At 47.1% G+C, this 22,636-nt stretch overlaps 2 protein-coding genes across 2 annotated transcripts in view; both read left to right on the top strand.

Annotated features, from left to right (window-relative positions):
• Window positions 1-8,175, top strand: part of Lyst (lysosomal trafficking regulator) — a 156,711-nt gene extending 148,536 nt beyond the window's left edge. The window contains exons 48-53 of the mRNA XM_036187144.1: window positions 735-833; window positions 1,670-1,809; window positions 2,063-2,160; window positions 4,728-4,884; window positions 5,251-5,322; window positions 6,259-8,175. Coding sequence (XP_036043037.1) covers window positions 735-833; window positions 1,670-1,809; window positions 2,063-2,160; window positions 4,728-4,884; window positions 5,251-5,322; window positions 6,259-6,397 — 705 coding nt within the window. The 3' untranslated portion in view covers window positions 6,398-8,175. The remainder of the gene's footprint in view (window positions 1-734; window positions 834-1,669; window positions 1,810-2,062; window positions 2,161-4,727; window positions 4,885-5,250; window positions 5,323-6,258) is intronic.
• Window positions 8,176-13,734: 5,559 nt separating this feature from the next.
• Gng4 (G protein subunit gamma 4) overlaps window positions 13,735-22,636 on the top strand; it is a 42,054-nt gene continuing 33,152 nt past the window's right edge. The window contains exon 1 of the mRNA XM_036188709.1: window positions 13,735-14,000. The gene's annotated coding sequence lies outside the window, so the exon portion shown is untranslated. The remainder of the gene's footprint in view (window positions 14,001-22,636) is intronic.

The following is a 22,636-nucleotide window of genomic DNA, read 5'->3' as shown; positions in this document are numbered from 1 at the left end:
CTCCTTTATGGAATTGTTATGAATTGCAAGGAGAAAGAAAATAGAGTGGGATTTAGATGTATAATGAGCCTACCTCTTCCAGTATGCTGACAAATTGGTGGAGCTCTGTTCTTTGGATGTAGTGCTTGGCATCCACAGCTGTCAAGGAAAAGCTGTGAGGACATGAAGAGAGCTGAGTCCTATTTGAATGGTTAAGAATGAAGAATTTTGTACCAAAGGAGTAATCCACAACATTCACAACTGTTAGAGTGACACCTATGTTTACATATACACTGCTTCCCCACAGAAAGAAAAAGAATGCACAAAAGTGAAAAACAGTAGCCCTGGCTTGGTAGCTTCCAACACTTAAGAAGCTTAGGTTGGAGGATCTTGAGTTCCAAGTCAACCTGGGATACACAACTAGACCCTATTTCAAAACAAAAGACCAGTACATAAATGTGTGAAGCATTCACACATTCACACTCCAGCTCTGATCGATTCTGTATTATTACGTTTCTAAGAAACAAATGTGTATAAATATATAGAATTATATACCATTGCTTTTAATACCTTATAATCTGGAAACAATTGTTAAACATTTTTGCTAAAACTTGTTGAAAGTACTGTGGTCACATCTACTTCAAGCAAAATGTTTACCCATAAGTTTGGGATTCTGTATTTTTGTGAAAAGTTCTCAGAAAATGAGAACTATCTCTTACTGTTTTTAACACATGTTCATCTTTGTTCTTTCAAAGGTGACCAGTTGTGCCTGGGTGCCTGACAGTTGTCAGCTCTTCACCGGGAGCAAGTGTGGTGTCATCACAGCCTATACCAACAGGCTGTCCAGCAGCACGGTAGGTCCTGACTCACTGGCACATGGTTTGGACCTTTATGTCATTAAGCCTGGATGATGTGAGGCATCCTTGTGTAGGGCTAACTTAAAACTTCTTGAGTGGATCCCAGCTGGGGGTGCAGACAGGGGACAAGATGCCTCATGCAGGGGCAGGAAGGGACACCTAGAAGACGCCACCCTGGGAACCTGGAGCTGCTTACTCAGCAGGGGTGAGCCAGCCCCCATTTCTGTGTTCTTGAATGGGAAATTCTGAAATGCCAATGATAGTAAACACTCCATTAAAAAAGCAGGTCATAGCCATGTGGCCTATAGACATAATTGGTTTTTAAAGTCCATCTGTAGCCATTGAGAAGGGACACAGCATTGGTACCTGTCTGATTAAGGAGAGAAACAAAACTTTTTATATATATATATATATATAAAACTTGAAAACAGTTTTAAATATCAGTAAATATCAGGTACTCATATCAACTCTGGTAACTGTATGGAGTGCATTATACCATTAAAATCATTTGAAGATACTATCAAAAGTAGAAATGCAAAATAATGTAAAATACAAAATAGAAATTTATTTGTATAGCAATATTATGAGCTATAAAAATACATGTGCCTTTAACAAAGACTAAACAAGAACAAATAAAAATAAAAGGCAACACAAATTATTAAAATTGAACAATTTAAATTGTTATAATTCTTTATTAACTTTTATCATTTAAATTGAATAGAATTGAAAAATGATCAGATAAGAAGAAGGCTGAGACATATTTTTAATTTTGAGTATTATGAATTATTTTGTGGGGTTTTCATCTCATACTTTGCTTAATATTCCAATTCCAGCCCTCAGAAATTGAAATGGAGAGTCAGATGCATCTCTATGGACACACGGAAGAGATAACCAGCTTGTGTGTCTGCAAGCCATATAGTGTGATGATAAGTGTGAGCAGAGATGGGACCTGTATCGTGTGGGACTTAAACAGGTACAAAAGTCTCTCATCCAGACATGGCTGCTTGAAATATTACATATTTTACAGTATATAACACACTAAAATCATGTCACTATGTTGTCAATGTAAGCATGAGACACATGCTGACAGGTATAGAGTACCTCTATAGTCTTGTGAAAGTAAGAAATCGGATGACTCAGAATAAAAGTTACTCCTCCTGAGGAAAAGAAACATAAAAGACTGAAATCCTGCGTATGATATGTGAATTCATGTCATTTTTTTTCAGGCTGTGCTATGTACAAAGTCTGGCAGGACACAAAAGCCCTGTGACAGCCGTCTCTGCCAGTGAAACATCAGGGGACATTGCTACTGTGTGTGACTCGGGTGAGTTGTCCACAGCCAAAGCCTGGGGCTACCCATTTCCTGGCGAGGGCTTCTCTCAGTTCCCTTCCGTGTAAGCACTTTGGCCATAGCATGGGTGTAAACTACAATGTAAGGTCCTTCACTGACTTCTCACCTTGGGCAGAAGTTCCAAGTTTTCCTGACAGATGGAAAAATGTATTTGAGTACTCTTAAACAAATTATTGTTACCTATTTATTTGAAATTTCTTGGCTTTTGTTTTCTCTCTTTTTTAAGATTTATCTGTTTATTATGTATACAGCATGTATGACCAGAAGAGGGCATCAGACCTCATTACAGATGGTTGTAAGCCACCATGTGGTTGCTGGGAATTGAACTCAGGACCTCTGGAAGAGCAGTCAGTGCTCTTAACCTCTAAGCCATTTCTCCAGCCCCGGCTTTTGTTTTCTACACCACTTTGCTTTTGCTTTTTAACCATTAGATTTTTACCTTTCTTGTGCTAGAGAACAAGTTTTAGACAAATTGAGTTTGATAATTTTACTTTTCCTTTTGCTGTGATAAGATACTCTGACAACAGCAACTTAAAATAGTTTATGTTTATTTTGGTTCCCTAAGCCCTGCAGAGAAGGAATAGATGGAGATATATATTCCATCCCATATAGGGATATCCTATATCCCGTATAGGACTGAGTATTCCAAGGTCTCTCACTCTCTGTGGGTCTCTGTAGGAAGCTTCTCTAATGATGGCTGTACAATACACTGATCTATGAATGTAACAGAATGTTGTCATTAGCAGTTACTTTGTTGCTGTGTTCCTTTAGTGATTTTCCCCTAAGTCCCTGGCCTATGTAGTCGAATGGTTTTTGGTCATCTAAGCAGTGTCTGTCTCCTGGAGCAGCCCTGAATCCAATCGGATGTTGGTTGGTTACTCCCATAGGCTTTGTACCACTGCTGCACTAGTGCATCTCACACACAGGTCACCAGTGTAATGGAAGGTATATAGCTGGGTTGGTGTTTGCCTTTCTCCTTTGGCAGCCGAGAGCATCCTCCAGTGCCTTGAACACTAGTCAGCAGGGGTGAAGTGTGAGCACCAGCTCAACTTCCCTGTGTTCATTGACTTACGTAGGCATTGTCTTCTGCAGTAAAGCCTGACCATAGGAGGGTCTCTTTTGGTGTTCACGGCTGTGGTGCACCAGGCTAACACGGGGCTTAGTGTCCCAGCTTTCATGGTCAGTTTCATTACCTGTTACTCAGATAAAACACCTGACAAGAGCAGCTTAAGGGAGAAGAGCTTCTTTGGCTCAACTCCAGGGAAAGTCTCTCCAGAGAGAAAGCAGGGGGGCAGAGCTTGGAGCAGCCACAGTCAGGAGCAGAGAATTAATGCATGAAAAGCTGGTGTTCAGCTAGCCTTCTCCATTTCATACAGCCCAGGATCCCTAAATCGGGGAATGGTCCTGCCCCCAATTTAGACATGTCTTCCTACATTAATTAATTTTACTAAGACAATACCTCACAGACGTTCTCAGTTAAATTTAATCTAGAGAGCCCCTCACAGGCAACCAGGCTAGGTGTCCAGTTGACTTTACCCACTGAGCACTTTATCCCCTGAGCAGTCTCCCCAGCCTCTCACTCTATAGACTTTGAAAATAAAAACGTTTAGTTCAGTGTTAATGAATAAAATCTCATATTAGATAATCTGAGATTAAGATTTTAAGAATTAATTTACTTTTTAAAAAATACATATCATTTTTTTTCTGCAACTATTTTTTTCTCTTTTGAAAGTTACATAAATCACTTTTGGTTTATTTATTTATTTATTTATTTATTTATTTATTTATTTATTTTTATGTAGGGCCTCTATATGCGACCCATGCTAATCAGAAACTCATGATCCTCCCACCTCCCAAACTGCTTGGATTGCTGGTATATGCCATCATGCTTGGCTTAAGCCACTTCTGTGCTGAGGGTGGGGGGGTGCGCTGCTCTGCACCTGCTAGTCTAGGGGTTGACTTTCAATATCTTTATTGCCCTTTGTCTTATATTTTGAGAGAGGCTCTCTCAGTTTCACCTATTGGAGCTCACCATTCCACCTAGACTCACTGGCCAGCAGTTCCCAAGGTCTGCCTGGGTCTGCCTCCCCCTACACTGGGGTTACATGCATGAACTACCATACCATACCTGGCTGCTGTGTAGGTGCCGGGGATCTGGACTCAGTCCCTTCTGCTTTCACAACAAGCACTTAACGCACTGAGCCATCTCCCCAGCTCCCTTAAGTAGCTTCTTTCTGGTGGCCTCACAGTGTTTCTCTCTCTTGGAGAGTGGTGTTCTAGGTACTTTCAAATATAATTAAGATCTGCCAGTTCATACACGGAAGTGTAATCACCCAAAAATCCCTGATTGATTTCCCTTGTTACTGTTTCCCTCCATCATTGGTCACTGCCACAGAGGACTGGTGCCTCAGACTGTACAACTCTGTGTAGTAAGTCAGCCATTAATCAGAGATCCTTGTGAGCTGCATCACTTAGTAAGCAAGAGTGGCCCTTATGGACCCTCACATTCTGGTGATCTATGGGATGATTCGGTGTTTCAGCTGGAGGGGGCAGTGACCTGAGACTCTGGACAGTGAATGGGGACCTCGTTGGACATGTCCACTGCAGAGAGATCATTTGTTCTGTAGCTTTCTCCAACCAGCCTGAGGGAGTGTCCATCAATGTCATTGCCGGGGGACTAGAAAATGGCATTGTGAGGTAAGAGAGGCTTTGACTCTTTTCTTCCCAGTATGAATCACCGTAGTTTGAGAAATGAACTTTAATGTCTAAGCATCTCAATATGTAGTACTTAGAGATTGAAAGTCACATTGGGGTATAGGTCCTTATTCCTTTTGTGTTTCTAAATAGTAAAGCTAGTGCAGTTTGAAAGTGTTCTTAACTATAAAACATTAACCCTATGAAAGTATGCAATTCTTATCCCACCTGCAGCTCCTGCAGACTCCCCGTCTGCAGTGCTGTTCTTTGCAGTGGGGCATCCTGGTAACTCAACAAGCAAATGGGTATGTTTTTCAGTGCATGCAGTTTCAGTTTGCATAATTGAATAATAACGGCTCTTTCTTCCAGGTTATGGAGCACATGGGACCTGAAGCCTGTGAGAGAAATTACATTTCCCAAATCAAATAAGCCTATCATAAGGTAAGACCTACCACCACCTTTTATTCTGCATTCAATAATTTGAATTTTTGTTAGAAAACTATTAAAGCATGTAGACCCAAAGAGTGTGTGTGTGTGTGAAGGTTTCATGCAGCAAATTTCCTGTTACCAGCAACAAACCAGCACATTCCTGTCATGTGGAACTCAGTGTCTAGCTGAAAGACGGGCTGGCCCCATGCCAGGACCTCTGGAACCATAGAAACTGTTCTTTCCACTTCCTCCTTTGCGATGACAGTCATGTGACCGCCACAGGGATGTGCTTGATAAAACAACACCAGTCACCCTGAACTGAGCTTACAAATTTGACTTTAAAACTCACTCAGTAGTTGAGATTTTCAAATTATACTTAGTTAAAATAAATTGAATTTAAATGTTAATGAACCTTAATTATCTATTAATGTTATATTGTTTTACCTTTTTCCTCCAGAGAAACAAAATATATCCTTAAAACAAATGTTATTTAAGGGCTGGGTGTGGTGGCCCACACCTTTAATCCCAGCAGCTGGGAGGCAGAGGGAGGCAGCTCTCTGTGTCTCTGTCTCTGTCTCTCTCTCTCTCTCTCTCTCTAGGACAGCCTGGTCTACATAGAGAGACCCTGCCTCAAATAAAGAAATAAACAGCTACATGTCATTTAATTTTTAAGGGGAAAATATGGTATCTTTGTGAAGTTTTTCCCAGCTTGATCTCTAGGGCTCCAGTTTTATTCTAGCTAAACTGAGCCCTGAGCCTTGTCGGGAGGTCAACTGTATTAGAATAGGTCGGCCCAGAAGGTTTGTGGGCAGTCTTTCCATGTATGGCTCTGACAGTTTGTAAGCAACCTTTTCACATACGACTCTGGAGTGGAGACACCTTAGTTTTAGCATCACAGTCTGCAAAACTAGTTTAAGGACTGTAATGGACGTGCTTTGCTCTTTACAGCCTTACGTTTTCCTGCGATGGCCACCATTTGTACACGGCCAACAGTGATGGGACAGTGATCGCATGGTGTCGGAAGGACCAGCAGCGCGTGAAGCAGCCCATGTTCTACTCTTTCCTCAGCAGCTACGCAGCTGGATGAAGAGAAGGGCTTTCCCAGAGGACAGGAGCACCATACTGCAGAGTTGGCTCCAGCCGCTGCAGCAACAGATGACTAAGCAGACATCCAGTGGTGACTCCTGTCCCTCTGTGCACACTTCCTCAGCCTCCAGGGTCCTGAGAGTAAGGCCCACTCTCATTCCACAGTGGTGTGGAAGGCTGGGTCAGTATGCACCAGCCAAAAAGCTTCAGGTCTTTTGAGGCAAATTAAAGCCAGAATCTTGATGCTTTTTCCCAAGAAGGTATGCTGAATCAAAGATTAGGGTCTCCTTTTCTTTCAAAAAGAAACAGAAGAACTTAAATTGGCTAATTATTTATCTAAAATACTAGAAATTATATTTTTTAAATTTCTGGTATATCTCCTAGAAGCACACATTCCCCCCATAAAAAGAAAAGGAAAAACAAACAAACAAAAAAAAAAAAACTAGGAATTTTTCAGGACTCGACACTTGCTCTCTTTGAGAAGCAGATTATTCAGTAGGTGCCTCTACACCAAACACATTCCGGAATATCTGAACAGAGAGAACTGCTGAGGCATTTTTGCCGGTTGTCTTTGCCCAGAGAAGAGCTAGATTTTTCCTGTGAGTCACGGGCAAGAGTACGGGTACTTTTGATTTCATACACATCTTTGTTCTCCAGAGGAACTTAAAATCCATAACACTAGGCATCAATATCCTTGCTTCAGTGACTAATTTTCAAATATAATAATAAATCTTTGAGGACTTGCTATTAACAATGCCATTGACAGAGCACTGAACATTGACCATCTGTAATCGAAAGTTCCATATGGCACTCCACAGTGGAGGCACAGCAGCTAATCCAATCCACAAAGAGAGTGTTCTGCTGTGAGACAGAACCATGAAGGAAAAGAAGTCAGCTTGAGTGTGCAAGCAGAAGGCAGAATGAGTTGCTTTAGGAAACCAGTTTTACTTGTTCCTACTAAGCTGCCATCTGAGGATCCTGTGGAAGGTGGAAAGCCGGACGTGTGTGCCATGGCATGTGAAGACAGCTCCTAGTCTGGAACTCCGTGCAGGCCATGCTGGGACCACTGGATTTTTTACTAGAGGTGCTGCTTTAATGGCTGTGAAAACTGTGGGCAGGCTCAGGAACATGTCACCATGGAACAGAAGCATGTGTTGCTGCCTATGAATGACTTCTGCATTTGTTCTGGAAATTTGACTCATATAATGTTTACAGAACTACTTTTGTAACTTCCAGACTTTGTAAAACATTCTGCTTGTATCTACAAAATGCAATTCCAGAGTCTCTGCTGTGAGGACTGGCCTGGGAGAGGCAGGGCCTCAGGAGACCTTAGGTCACATTGACATGGGCCACACGTTACTCCTGAGGTTCACTTATGAGCAGAGATAACATTACTCCTACTCACGTTGAAGTGATTGGTTTGTTTTTAAAAATTCAGCTATTTGTCTAGCTTTCATTTTTTTACTGAGAACTTCAAGTTAGTCTCCTATTAGAATAGGGATGCTATGCAGTCTTGGCTTTTTTTAAGGACCAAGTTTCATCATTATCTAAAGAGAAAATATGCAAAATATCTGGTCTTGTTAAGAGTGCAATATTCTATTTTTATGTAAAAATGAAAATTTATTGGGGGGATTATTTATTGAGCATGAAACCTAGTATGTATATGTTGGAAACGCTTTATAACATGCATGTTGTAGCACACATCCCTAGAAGTCATCACATGCTGTTACCTTATATATACTGCCACTTCAGTTTGGAAATAAACTTGCTAGAAATAGACTTGCACCTGTGTCTTTTATATGTCTTGTATGTTATGACCAGATCCCAGCCCATGGCTGTTGCAGAACAAGGTGTATCCAAAAGCCCTGTTACTAATCACTGGCTGTGCTGGGGCCAGTTTCCTTCAAGCCACAGAGCTTCCTCAAGGAACAGAACCAACAATGAAGCCGTAGCTCATAGAAGGAATGCTGCCACCCCCATAGATGCCTGGCACTGTTGCTACAATTAAGGCTCTAGATGAGACTGGGTGGCTGTAGCCATGCAGATAAAACAGATACCATGTGGCATTGAATTAAGAGTCCTGTAGATAGTAGTATCCCAGGTGACATGGCCTGTGACAGTCTGCACTTAAGTTGGCTTTAGCCCAACCTCACGGCTTAGTATGGGAAGAAACATAGAGATGTGGGAGGAATCAGTCATTAGTTCTCTGTCCAAGAGTCCACAGCCCACTGAGTCTTCCCAGAAGCCAAGAAGCAGATACCCACTAAAGTACAGGCGATGTGCCCTCAGGCACCCCTAGACCGATCACTAAATTCATTTAAAGTCTGGCCACAATGCTTCAGTGTAGGCTGGAAAATAGCTAAGAGTAACCAATAGGCCAAAGCCTGTCAGCAAGGAATGCAAATAAGCCCTATCTTGTGTGGAAACTGCCACAGGCTCTCTCTCTCTCTCTCTCTCTCTCTCTCTCTCTCTCTCTCTCTCTCACACACACACACACACACACACACACACACACACACACACACACACACACTGCAGGGGTGGGAAAGGGCACTTCAAGAGGCCATAGAGCAATGATACACAAATTCTAGTGGTAGGGATAAGATACTTCCCTATGAATTTTTGGCCAAGGAGACCTATAACCCCCTAAACAGTGTAGGCTGTTGCCACTGTTGTTGACTGCCCACCAAAACTGGATGGTAAGGCCAAACTGCTGAAGATATCACCAGCTTTGCAGAATGTAGAAAAACCAAGCTGGGATTGAGTTGGAAGCCTTGTCCCTTCTGACTAGTTTTCATAGTGCCTTTCAGATTGCCTTGTTGATGTTTATTTTTATGTCCATAGATTACAGGGGTTGTATTGGTGAAATTATTAAGGCCACTCCACGTAGTTAAAAGGGAGATTTATTTTGTGGGGTAACTTACAAATGAAGGGATAGGTAGGTTGCAGGGTCTGGGAAAGGTGTGGCACAGTCCAGCAGTGTTCTCTGGAGAACTCTGCTTGGTCTACCTCCAGCGTCCAGGGTCCCAGAACCAAGAGAAGCCTCTCCTCTCGATCCAGGGTCTTCAGCTTCCTCCCTCAGCCCCGCCTTGTGGGCGTGACCATTACCGAAGCCTCAGTGGGGGTTGGAACTTCCAGGCCAAGGCTGGGATGGCTACCCACTACAGGGTTGTCAGCTTTGGTCAGAGAAACTTTTTACAGTGGGCAGTGAAAATGAGACGTACTGTACATAAGTCTCAGGGAACATTGCGGAAGGGGATGAAATAATGTAGGAACTGGGGGAGAGGGTGGGGTGTTGTGGGGTGTTCTCCAGGCCTGTCATGTCTTGTCCTTTTGAACTCTAAGCCATTGTGATTACCCTCAGGAGACTTGCACAAGACTGGGCCCATTAACTTTCTGTCACTGGTAGGAGAGGCACACAAGGCATCTCCCTCCCAAGAATTTATAGGTAGTCAATGGTTGCTAGAAGGAAGTGGTTCCCAAGCCACCTCCTCCTTGAGGATTTATAGGCCCCAGCATCCCTAAAGGGTTGTTGACACTTAACAGTGCCTTGGAGGAGGGTCTCACAAGGTCCTACCCCTACCAGAGAACTTACACAGTTAATGGTTGCTCTGAGGAAAGGCTCCCAAAGTCATGCCCCTTCCTAATGATACTAAAGAGCCTCAGGAGGAGAAATTTTTTCCCTTCAGTGGTGCCCATGCTGCTGTCAGCAACCCGAATTAAACCCATTGGTTCACCAAGCTACACTGGAATGAAATCATTTGTTTCTGTCTCTGAGGGCCTGTCTGAGGTGAGATGTTTGTTCTTGTCTCCTCAGGAAAGTTTTTAAGAAGCCCCATCTGTTCTCCTTAAATCCCCCAATAAATTTCTACTACTAGGAATAGATAAGGCAACTCTCCGTCCTTAATTTTAGTTTTTTGTTCTAAAATACTATATTTCAACTTTTCCTGTCCTTAAATGAACTTAACACATCAGTCCTAAGATCAGCCGCTCCTTTTAAATAGCAGAGTGTCTGTCCCTTCTTTGCAGCAGGCCCGTATTGAGAATAGAGCTGAGGATATGGTATCACACGGTCCAGCTGTTCCTGCCGCATGGGCCTTGCCGGCTGGCACCACGGCAAACGCAGTGGGTAGCACTCAGCCTATGTGTAAGTTGCAATCCATGGTAAGCGCTGGGGAGGCGGGACTGAGGTGCTCTGAGAATGGCAGGAACAGTGTGTTTTAGGTAGGGGTGATCTAGAAAGCTGCCCACCACTGAGCTACATTCCCAGCCCTTGTTTTGTAAGAGAGGGTTTATAGTCTGTGTCCCCCAATCTAGCCTGAAACTTCCAGTCCTCTGAGTTCTGGGATCCCACACATGCACCACCACGCCCAGGTAGACAGCCTCTTTAATGACCAAAAGTGCTGTTGCCACCTAATGGAAGAACAGAAAAATCTAAGTGAAGATGGGCATCAGAGTGTGGCAGATAGTGCACATTCCAAGACCTTGGCGGGAATGCCAGTAGCAGGTCCAGGCCCGGGATGTGGGAAGGAGCATCTACCCACATTCCAGCCTTTGCCGTGGGGAAGGCTGTGGAGTGGCAGGTGCCTGCGGAGACAGAAGGCACAGGGCTGGGCACTGATGCTCCTCCACATGCATCTGCGGTGCTTCACAGCTCGTCAGTCTGGTTTAGTGCTTTTCTGTCCCAGGGAAGTCAGCAGCAGCACTTTCTCAGTGTGAGCCTGCCCACCCCCTGTCCTCCCTCGACTGCCTGTTTGGATATCTAAGGATGCAGAAAGGAGAGGCCCTTTGGAGCTCTTTCCTGACTATCTAGTTCCTACTGTTTTGGATAACTTGCTAATGCCCCAAATTGACAAAGAAGAGCTAAGGTGTTGGGAAAGGTAAGTAGAGCCAAAAGAAACACCATCATTTTACTTCCTGTTGGGTTTTCTTTCTCAGGAACCCCCTTCATTGCTGATTATCCTTTAGCTGGTCCCCGTTGGTCCCCACATAGGTGACAAATTTGTTCCCAAATGTGTCTCATGTTTTAGATAGCTTTACCGTGTGTGTGTGTGTGTGTGTGTGTGTGTGTGTGTGTGTGTGTGTGTGTTCTCCTCTAATCAGGGACACTTTATGCATTATGAAACCAAGACACTTCAAAAGCCAGCAGGCAGCTCCAGTTGCTGAAATGAAACACACACACACACACACACACACACACACACACACACTCAAATGCACTGTGGGAGACAAGACACGGGCCAAAAGGCACATCCTGCTGCTGCTGGAGGGAATCCCATTGCAGGCTGCGTCCTCTGAAGGCGGGCAGGCTGGCATCAGCATGCCTGCCTTCTGCAGCCCTCAGAGTGTCCCCTCTCAGAGCAGGGCCGATGAGAGGTGAGATTTTAAAAGGTGATCCTGTGGTAGGTTTGGGCATCCTCGCCCCAGCTTCTGTCGGTTGATTACAAGAAGCATTCTTTTCATTCTTGAATTTTGATCTTGCTCAAACTGTTCTTAAAAATCCTTAAAATCCTATTGGCTTTTTAGAACAGTGTTTTCTGAGATCTTAGTAAACTCTACACTGTAGTTTTCATAATGGTGGAATAACTTAGCTTCTTCTCCTGTTGCTGTGATTAAAAAAACAAAAACAAAAGCCCACAGACTAAAACTGCTTCTTAAATAGGATTGAGAATGGCAGAATTGAACACATATGTTCTCTCCGAGGTTAGCACAGCTATGTTTAGAGCTCCTGAAAAATTTGTATGTAGATCTCCTTTTGAGACTAAAAGTTCAGTTGTTGCCTGCTGTGCCAGAAGCAACTGGTCTCCTTGAGTCTGCCACCACAATACCCTGTGCATCAACACCACACAGTCAGCACTGTGCTGTTTCTAACTGTCCTTGATCATGCTGTACTTAGGATGTTTCATGTCTTGTAGAGGCCGGTGTGTTACAGGACCCCAGAACAGCTGCTACTGGAAGGGGGTGAGATCTTTCTGTAGGTGGTGGCCCAAAGGAATACAACTTCCCCCTCCAGAGCCCTAGAGGCTGAACATTGGTCGACAAGTGTGGGAGACACAAAAGGGCCTGGGAGAGACCGAGGTGTCCCAGTGGCCATCCAGTCTACCAGAGTTTATCTATTGACATCCCTTACAACTGAACAGTTGGCACCAAAATCGTTAGAATTCGCATAAAAGGAAATCTAAGCTCAACTTTGATGAAGCCAGTTTGGGGAAAGAGTGTACCACCGAATGAGGGATAGCAGGAGAGATGCTGGATCTGAGAGTGAATCTGTGAACACAAGTTTTGCTGCCTGAATTTTCAGCTGCAGTATCTCTGGGTCTTTCTCATTCAGTGAACATTACTGGCTAGATCATTGTGTAGTGGTTTAATTCTGAGGCCTAAAGGGACTCCTGAGAGCTATGAAAACAATCGGTGTGATTTTCTGCCCCAGTGGGCCTTTCTGACCTCTTGGGGCAGCTCCACTCCGCCAAGGTGCATCTTTGTCCAGGATAAAGTGGGAGATATGAGCTAAATCTGCGAAAATCTGAGGTACCTTGTCCAGCGTCACTTACAGCAGGGATGGTCGCTGAAAGTGGACGGGAGGAAGATTTTCAAGAAATCTCCTTGTCAGTGGTGTATGTAGACAGAAGTAACAAGACCTCCTTCTCTACGCATCTTAGCAACTCTGCTCGAAATGTTTTCCGGGCTTCTGTCTTCAGAGGGCTTTGTGTCATTTTATGAGAGTTGGAAAACAGACGTGCCTGAAGCTGCCTCCCCCTCAAGGAAGGAGTATACAGTAATTCATCGGTTTACAGTAAGAATCACAAGACACAGTTCCATTAGGGCGAGGCCTGGCCAGCCACGACCGCCTCACCACTGGGAGTCGCCAGGATTCCCCGCGGCAGCAGCGCCCGGCTGTCCACTTGCACTCCAGTGGCTGGCTGGGAGGCAGCTGCTCTGCCCTGCCCGGCCGCGTGGCGGTCTTGTCCACGTTGCTTAGCGACGTCGGCTTAAGGACCGTGCGCATTTCCAGATGTTCAGCTTCTGCGCTCGCAGCACCCACCTTCCTCGGCGTGAGGCACCCTAAGTGTCCCCAGGTGAAGTACCCTGAGCTGGCCGTCCCCACTTTGCACTCGGGGGTCTGCCCGGGAGCCCTGAGCCCTCCAGGAGGGCGGGTCTGGATAAAGTGAGGGGCTAGGGGCGTGTGGAGCCCGGCGCGGGAGCCCCAGTGACGCACCAGTGACGTCGGCGGCGGCGGGCGGGATTTCCCGGCCCCTCCCGGTGCGGGAGGAGACCTACTGCGGAGTGGGTGCGCGGGAGTGGGTGCGGCCAGCGTGGCGCAGCAGGCTAGGGTTGGGGGTCACCGCCTTGCACCCCGTGGGCCCGCTGCGCAGATCCGGAGCCCCGCACGCGGGTGGCTTTGCTGTGGCTGGGGTTCTGCGCCGCGCCCCCTTCCTCCCCAGACGCGCACAGTCTTCTGTGGCCCGGGACCCGCGGGCGGCCGCGCGAGGCGCGTTTGCACCAAGCCCGGGGCGCGCGATGCCACTTGGCCTGGCCGCCCCCGTCGAGTGCCGCGCCGGGGACCCAGCCCGCGTCTGAGCGGCACCGGCTGCGCGCCGGCTGCGGTAAGTGGCGCCTGAGCCCCCTGGAGGGCGCGGCGCCTCGTCGGGGGAACCTCGGCCCCTAGTCCCTCCAGCTCTCTGAGAGCCGGGCCGAAATCAAAAGTCTCGGAACTGGAGAGACATTCTGGCTCCTAGGTCTTCTTCCCTGGAGATGCCGCGGCACGCGACACAAAGACCTGTGGTTCCATGTGGCGGGGGGCCGTTTGATGCACCACCGCGGGGCGCCTCCAGTCTGAGCCTCCTTCCTGTGCACAGACAGTCCGGGCCTCTGGGGACACAGTGGAATCCCCCGGGGTCGCCGCGGGTCTAGGCTCCTAGGAGACCCTCCTGCATGCTCATGGCGTATAGTAATTGCTGTCCTCTGGATAAGGGGCGTCCCCAGTGCAGAGGACCATAGGGATGGGTGGCGTGACCACTGATCATTTTGTTTGGAGCAGTGTTTTGGGCAAGGGTTCGAAGAAGCCCTCTGCTTTCCTGACGCCTGGACACCTGCCTTGGGTAGAGGGGGAGCGCCTAGTGACTCGGGCGAGTTTGTGCCCTCCCTCCTGATGGCGACTGTCCCCAAAGCTGGTGCTGAAACGCGCTGCTGAGCTCGCGGGGCATAGCCTTGGGAGAGCGAGCCTTGCTTTAATTTTTAGTCGCCTGGGAAATAATGAGGCGAGATGCCAGTTGTGGCTGCAAAAGGCGCCTTCATTTAGACGAATCTGCTTCTTGTCGTGTGTTTTGATCTAAGATGTGAGGATTCCTCCAAATGTGGAAAGTTTGATCGGGTGATAGATAAATCCTGTCCTCGGGTCTCAGGGCTCCCGGGTCTGTAAAAGGCTGGCAGCACTCTGGCTGGCATCTCCATCAGAGCAAGCCTGCGAGGCTGTGCCGGGGTTCCAGTGAAAAAGCGTCACTCCTGCCTCCAGAGTGAGGCGTGATGGCCCCCACAGCTGCAGCGAGGCACCTGGGCTGGGTGCAGGCTAGCTAGTCCTTCATCAGTGGAGCACCCCCGCCCTTTTCCTCATGTCGGCTTGCCAGGAGGAAGGCAGCTACTTCCTCATGCAATGCTGTCACCTGGGAGAGACCACTGGGGGAGGCCTCAGAGCTTTCAGTCCTGAGAAACAGCAGGCTGCTCTAAGCTGAACTTGGGGTTGATGGATTTCTCAGGCCTGCTGAGAGGTGGTACTGATAATGTAGGGCCTACTGGGGTGCATTGCCAACCAAGGGACTCTCAGGCTGAGAGAACTGTGACCATGCAACCCTCGGGGCCGGTTCTTACCCCTGTAATGAAGTCTAGGGAGGAAGCCATGGAGGGACCCCGGCAGGAAACTGCACAGGGATGGAAGAGCCATCCCCACCAGTTCATGCGTGTTTGACCAGCTGCCTTCACCTTTTTCGTGGTAATCTGTAAGAAGGGAGCTTTCCTCTATCCATTGCATAGTGTTTAAAGAATGGCCACCCCCAGAGCTCCCAAATCTCAAATTCTCTTCAAAATTGTGGAACATCAGATGGGCACAAGGCCCTTGCCTTTGTCCCCTCTCAGGATCACTGGACACTGGGTCTGAGAGTGTCTGTGTGTACTTCCACCCACCCACAGCACACTCACACAGTGCACACCCAGCTCCTGCATGGAATGCAGCCAAGTGGTTGGCCAAAGTCTGGGTCTATTCACCGCCACATCCCACTGACACCTTTCTTAGTTCGTCTCACTTTATTATGTTTGACAAGGAGAGGGTGTTGACAGTGCACACTAGACATTTCTTTGTGTGTTGGGGTGTGGGGGGGGTTGAAGCAATGTATGATTTTTTTTTTTTTCATCTACATTCTGCAATCCAATCTTGCTGGTTTCTTTTCTTTTCTTTTTTTTTCCCCCTTTGCAACATTTTTATTGCCTTTAGACAGATTCTACCATTGAGACCTTTAGTATTCAGGTCACAGTTATTCGCTCAGTTTTCTTAAACCAAAAACTGAAACGTCTTGATTTCTACAAAGACATCAAGACCAGCTAGCGAAGAGGTTTTCCCTGAAAGTAAGAGAAGCCACACGTGTCAAAGCAGGGAGATGGGAGAAAAGCAGAGGACCCTACTACTAGAAGGCTTTCAGTGGCTGCCTAAAAACTAAGAAGAAGCCAAAGCTTTTCAAGAATAAAGAGGGGGGAACACAAATGAAACTTCCACTCGGGGAACAAGGCAGGCAGGAAAAGCTGCTGAAAGATTCATGCAGAGAAATCGGGACACTTGTAAAGAGATGGCTGCGCTGAGCTGTGGAGCCGCTGCCACAGTCTGGGGCAGATGGGACTATGTGGAAGCCGCACGTCTGACTCCACCAGGAGTGAGGACACCTGGGTAGTAATGGAGACACTGTACATCATGGGCCTTGAGGTCTTGGGGTGTCTACAGGCAGATCTACAAAGGCTGAGCCTGTCAGAGGCAGATGGGCGGCGGGGGCCCAGGTGAGCAGGCCCAAGGCTAGGGGGCAGCGCTTGCCAGGTACGTGATGAAAATAGCCTCAGATGATCCTCAGGGGATAAAATTGCAGGCTTGAGGTTTACAAAGCATCATAGTTGACAAATGTCCTGGCAGTGCCCTTGGTGGGTTGTGGGGACCTCAACAAAGAAGTGTAAGGATAACAAGGGAAACCTACTGAGCCACGTGGAAGAGAAGAGTGAGGGACTGAGGTTGGATGTGGCTCCTCCCAAAGGTGACAGCATGTCCTTCTTTCTCCTCAGAATTCTCTCTGAGGGGCTGGGTCAGCTCTCCCTCTGGAAATGAACATTGAAGAGGTTCCAAGAGAAAGGGGGAAAGCTTTCGTTGTCGATTCGAGTGAGGGACTGCTTCTCTCCAACACAGGGGCTCGTGAGCTGTTAGCTGTCCCTAACTGCTTTTGTGGCCCTCTCCTTCCCTCTGGGTCCTGTTGGCATTGTGTCTGAGGCACAGCTTCAAGGCCTTTTCTTCACCCCCTCCAAGCTGTCCAAATAGAAGAATCGGGCTTAGAGAGCTGGAGGGCATGATGGACCCCCAAAGGAAGCACCCACACTGTCACAGAGGTTGACAGTGGCCCAGCTGTCACCAGAAGCTCTTGGGAAGGTGAGGACAGACTCCACAGAGGGGTGACTGTGCTCTGTGTGGGGTCTGTCTTTACAAGGGTCAGGCTCTGGGAGGCAGGGCACAATGTGGGCACAGGTTTGGCTGGCCCCTTTATAGTAGCACAGCATGGACCACTCTGTGTGGGGCCACATGCCCCCAAAGTGACTGTCACGCCCCTAAGCAAGAGTAGTATATGTATTCTCCCAATACTCTTGGAGGCCTCTAGTAGCCCAGAACGCTCACACACTGCTCATCTGACGCTTGCCTATCTCTTCTCTTTGTGGACAGTCGGACTTGCCCAGTGTTTGTGTCCACTATAGGGTCTTTCCAGCCCAGCTGAGAAGCCATTTGGACTGCCTTGGCCTGCCTGCAGGTCACTTGTGGGTGAAAACTTCCAGCAGGCCCTTGCTGTGGCCCATCGCCTGTGGCATGCTAAAAGGAAATGAGTTGATGGTGTTTGGTCCTGTTCAGCTATTTTGGGAAGGTTCTCCCCTCCATGTAACCCAGCTAACTTTTCTCTCAGCCATTGGGTGCTTAGCCACTGCTCTAACCCTAGTAGTCTGTCTAGAAGGGGCAGCCTGCTGCCCAGCAAACAGAGCCAAGTTCTGTAGGCATGTTTGGTGTCATTTGAGGGCAAGAATGTTCTTTCGGTAGAGCAATAGGCTCTCTGACCTTCCAGGGAAGGGGTGGAGGGGGTGTGTGGCCAAACAAGGTGATGGTGAGCTATGGGTAGAGAATCCCAATCCCTTAACTGACCTCAAGAGAAGAAACGAAGGGAAGATAATGTCCTCTGAATTTTCAGGGGCAGGGGAAGTTGGAGATTTGGGAATAGGACTCACTCAGTGTCACATACTTTCTCTTCAGTTGAATTTTCCCTGAAGGGGAGATGCTGGCGACCCCCTCCCACCATGGCCTCCCCAGTAGCAGTTCAGCACGTCACTCATTGCCTCTCTTCCTGCCTTGTGTCTTTTGTGTCTCTTCAGGTCAGTCCTTTCTGCACACATTCCATGCACACCCCAGTAAGCATGCCCAGTCTCCACTCTGCCATCCCAGGTTCCTAGGGTTCACCTTTCTCCTGGCCTCGGGGTACACCTGTGGTTGCTGTATGATGCTCTTAGGTCTGGCTCCCCCTCCCTCCCTCCTTAGTCCCTCATTCTGTACATCTCAGTTGGGTTTTCTCATTGTGCATTCTCAGCCGGAGATGATACAGCAGGGAACAGGGTGTGAGCAGTAGAGGGAAGCACAGAGCTCCTGCCCTCTGGATGTGCGTTTCAGAGGGGGATTATTCTCAAACAATGGGGTGAAGATCTCTCAAAGGAACAGATTTAGCAGAGAAAACACAACTACTTCAAGCAGAAGTGTATTTTGTCAAATCAAAATGATAGTACACTCTGGAGAAAGAGTAGAGCAGGCTAGCCCTGGTGGGTCCTGTGTTGTAGACTTTTAAAGAGGTTTGTGTACATATACACACTCCCAAACCACAGAGGGGTGACGGTTTTGTAGGCTATTTCTTCCCATGATCTTCTTGAAAAGCCCATAAGGGGAGTCGAGGGTGTGAGGGTGAACTGGCTGTGACATCTGTCACTACATTAATCAGCAGTGTTGATTTGGCTGATCTGGTTGGCTAGGTGGGTGTCCTCTGCCTCCCTCATGGCTCCACATCCATCCCTCCTGAATCGACACACTTAGTAGGTGGAGAGGACAGTCTTCCATAGTGTAAGAGGATGACCTCCCACCATGGAGGAGGACGGTCCTGGTCAAAGGTAGCTGCACTCCCCTGATAGACCCTCCAAACAAGCTCTCAAAGGGTGTCAAAACCACTGTGCAAATGACAGCATAATGAAGCCAAGGTCTCTTGAGAATACAAACCTTTAGTATAGTTAGTATACGTGTGGGAATAGGGAAAGTGCCCTGGTGTCTTAGTTTCTGCTACACAGGGGAGAACATCTTCAGCCTCCAGATGTTTAACCATAGACAGGCATTCTAACCATCAGGGGACACAGCGGCAGGTGTCACTGGTTTCCTCACACCCGACTTCCTGTCTGCCTAATCTTCTCATCACCAGTAAGAAGCAAGAAACTCAAGAGTCAGGGCTGGGAGATGACTCAGCAGTTAAGAGCACTGGCTACTCTTCCAGAGGTCTCAGTTTAAGTCCCAGCACCCCCATGGCAGCTCACAACTGTCTGTAACTCCAGTTCCAGGTAATTCAACAGACACACCAGCAGGCAAAACACCAAAGCACATAAAATAAAAATAAATCACTTTTTAAAAACCTCAAAAGTCATTTCAACAATAAATGAGCTTCTTGAGATATAATAGGTGCATGCAAGAAAAATGAGACAAGGAATAGGTTGCCAGAGAGGGCGTGACAGGCTGGAGGAAGAGACAGCAGTTCTGTGGTACATATCACACAGGAGATAGCTCTTTCTTACTTTGAAATAAACCTCCTCGGGCCCTGGGGGAATCCATGGACACTCCGCTGTTGGTTTTCAGTCTGTGTGGTAAATGCCTGACGGAACATAAGGAAGGGTTGACTTGCTCAGTGTTTCAGGGGTTTCAGTCCATGGCTGGCTCTGTCGCCACAGGCCAGAGGCAGTTACACTATTGGGGCTCCAGTGTAGCCAATGTTCCTTCATGGGTTCAGTAAGAGCATTATTGGGGCAGGGCCATTTGGAGTGTGTCACTTAAGGCCTCTGTCTCATCCTGGTCCTATCTTGTGTCACCTCTCTCTGCCCTCCTGCCCTCCATGATGTAAGTAGAGCCCGAGGAAACTGAGCTAAAAGAAACACTCCCTCTCCTTAAGACGTTCTGTCAGGGTCGGGTCACTGAAATGACAAATTAACACATCTTGGTGGAAAGAAGGAAAGCCACCTTCCTGCACTGTCCAACATCTGAGAAGGTGGAATGTCACCCTTTCAGAAAGACACTCAAAAAGGGGCCCCTGGCACAGTGGTCAGAAGCTATCATCCAGGAGGGGATGGAATTTGTCCCCACTTGTCTCTGGCCCAACCTGACCTTGTCCGCTACTCCTGTACTCAGGGACAGGTCATTGTGAGCGGATCTGCGTGGTTTCAGATCTGCACTGGGCTGTCAGCCCCTTGAAGATATAGCCGGGTTGGCTTGCACATCTTCTTTCTTGGAAAATATCTAGGTTGTTTCCAGACTTGTTTCGTGTGCCCCATTTATTCTTCCACTACTGCTAAAATATTCTCTCCCATGCATAGCATACTTGAGCAACATGAATGAGTCTTGTCTGCAGAGAAAACCACTGTAGAGAGCTCTTTGTAATGTGTGTAATGTAATGTGTGTAACAGGTGACTCAGCATTGCGTCGGTGGGTGGCAGGCAGCCGTCGGAGCCATGCTTCCTCACTCTCTGAAGACAGTTGTCTTTGAGCAGTCATTTGGTGTGATGCATTCTGTGAATACACAACGAAAACTACACTAGTAGGTCTTGTCCTTCAGGATCAAGCTATTAACTTGATCTCTGATCTCAAAAGGAGGAGGGAGGCGTGTGACAGCATCTGGCAGACCATGAATTTGCCAGTTGCTGTCATTGGTTTTGTTCCCACTGGCAACATTTTGTTTGATTATCATCATCTTGGGGCAAGAGAATGACAAAGAAAATGCAGAAAGATAGAAGCTTGGTTGAGCCACACAAGTAATTGAAAATGGAAATAGATTTTTGTAGCAAGTATGGCTCCCCGTATATTTTCCCATCTGAAAAATACCTTTTCCAAATGTTCAAGCTACATCTCTAGATCCAGCAACCCATTGATTCCACTTTTCTAACACAGTCTACAAGCCATTCTGCAGCCTCAGTGGGCAGTGTGTGTCCCAGGAGGAGTGCATGGAGGATAAATCGTATCTCTATTTGTCTGTTCTACCATGACAAAGCTTTGTCCAGTGTATCCATGCTGTCTATGGTACCTACCTGTTAGTTACTTAGTAGCCATCTCAGTTACCAAATTGTGTTCAGGAAAGATTAACCTTTTTCACGGGTAAATATGCATAGGAAAACCCATAGCATATATGATAGATGGTTTCGGGCATTCTCGGGGTTGGGGGGAGGAGTCTTGAAATGTACTTTCTGCAGATGAGGAGGATTACTGGATTTGGACAGAGACAGACTTGGGAGTTAAGTAATAACAGACCATAAGCAATTCAGGTCAGGTCTCCACTGACAGAAGAGAGGTGCAGAGAGGAGACATGAATAAGATGTGTACAGATGCAAGAGGAACTACGTTTGATTGGCTAATGTGGAAAGTCCTTGTTAATGGGGTTAGCTGGTTTCAGAGTGGTTAAGCTTCCGTCTCCTCTTACTGTTGATGTTGAGTTGAATTTGCTTAGGTGGGAACCCTAGGTGCAGAAGCTACCAGGGCTGGGGCTGCTGTGGGATGCTTGCTTTGCATGGGCAAGGCCTGAGAAGACACGGCGGAATCTGAAACACATGCCGCTAAGTGAGGGAAGCTGTCTGATAAAGCTGCAGACAGTGATCCCAGCTACATGACATTTCAGGAAAGAAAAGTGTGGGGACAGTAAAACTATTAACAATTGGGGCCAAGAAGATAACTCAGTAGGTAGATGCACTTGCTGCTAAGCCTGGGGACCTGAGTTCTATGCCCAGAACCCATGTAACCGTGAAAGGAGAGAACCAACTTCACAGTTGCCCTCTGACTCCCCATGTGCCATGGAACATACATGCCAAAATTTACACATATCGCACACGCAGTAATAAACAAATACTTCTGAAGGTTAAAAATTGCCAGGGCCAGGTGGATAGATGGTGTACAGAGAACTCCTGAGGCCGAGAGTTCTGTAGGATGCATGCAGGTGGATGTGTTATTCATTTGTGCAGACAGGCCTACAGAATACTCACTCCAAAAGAGAGCCATGGGATAAACTGGTCAGTGTTCGTTGTCTGTCAGAAATGCCCAGCTCTGAGGTGGAATGCTGATCGTGGGGGAGTGTGTGGGTGGGCTCAAGGGCGTATAAGAACTCTGTGCTTTCTGCTCAGTGTGTCTGTGAGTCCAAAACTGCTATGGTGGTGGCGCATGCCTTTAATCCCAGCACTGGGAGGCAGAGCCAGGCGGATCTCTGTGAGTTCAAGGCCAGCCTGGGCTACAGAGTGAGTTCCAGGACAGGCACAAAGCTACACAGAGAAACCCTGTCTTGAAGGAAAAAAACTAAGTGGAGCATGGTGATATATTTACATAGTCCATTCCTTGGGAGGTGAAAGTAAGAGGACCAATTCAAGGTCAGCCTCAACTACATAGTGTGTTTGATGCCAGCTTGGGTGACATATTCTCACACACACACACACACAAAAAAAAAAAAACAAAACAGAGGAAGATGGGGAGGAGGCAGTTGGAGGTGTACAGTTGGTAGAGTACTTGCCTAGCATACACAAAGCCCTGGGTTCAACCCCTGCACTACACAGACCAGATGCCATGGCACATGCCTAGAACAAGGTAGGACGAGGTAGAAACAAGAGGATCAGAAGTTCAAGATCTTCCTTGACTACATTGTGAGTTTGAGGCCAGACTGAAATCTGTGATGTCCCTCTCTCA

This window comes from Onychomys torridus, chromosome 5, assembly GCF_903995425.1.
Source record: "Onychomys torridus chromosome 5, mOncTor1.1, whole genome shotgun sequence".
In the NCBI taxonomy this organism is placed as follows: Eukaryota; Metazoa; Chordata; class Mammalia; order Rodentia; family Cricetidae; genus Onychomys; species Onychomys torridus.
The sequence above is the reverse complement of the archived record's forward strand: the minus strand, read 5'-3'. Positions and strand labels throughout refer to the sequence as shown.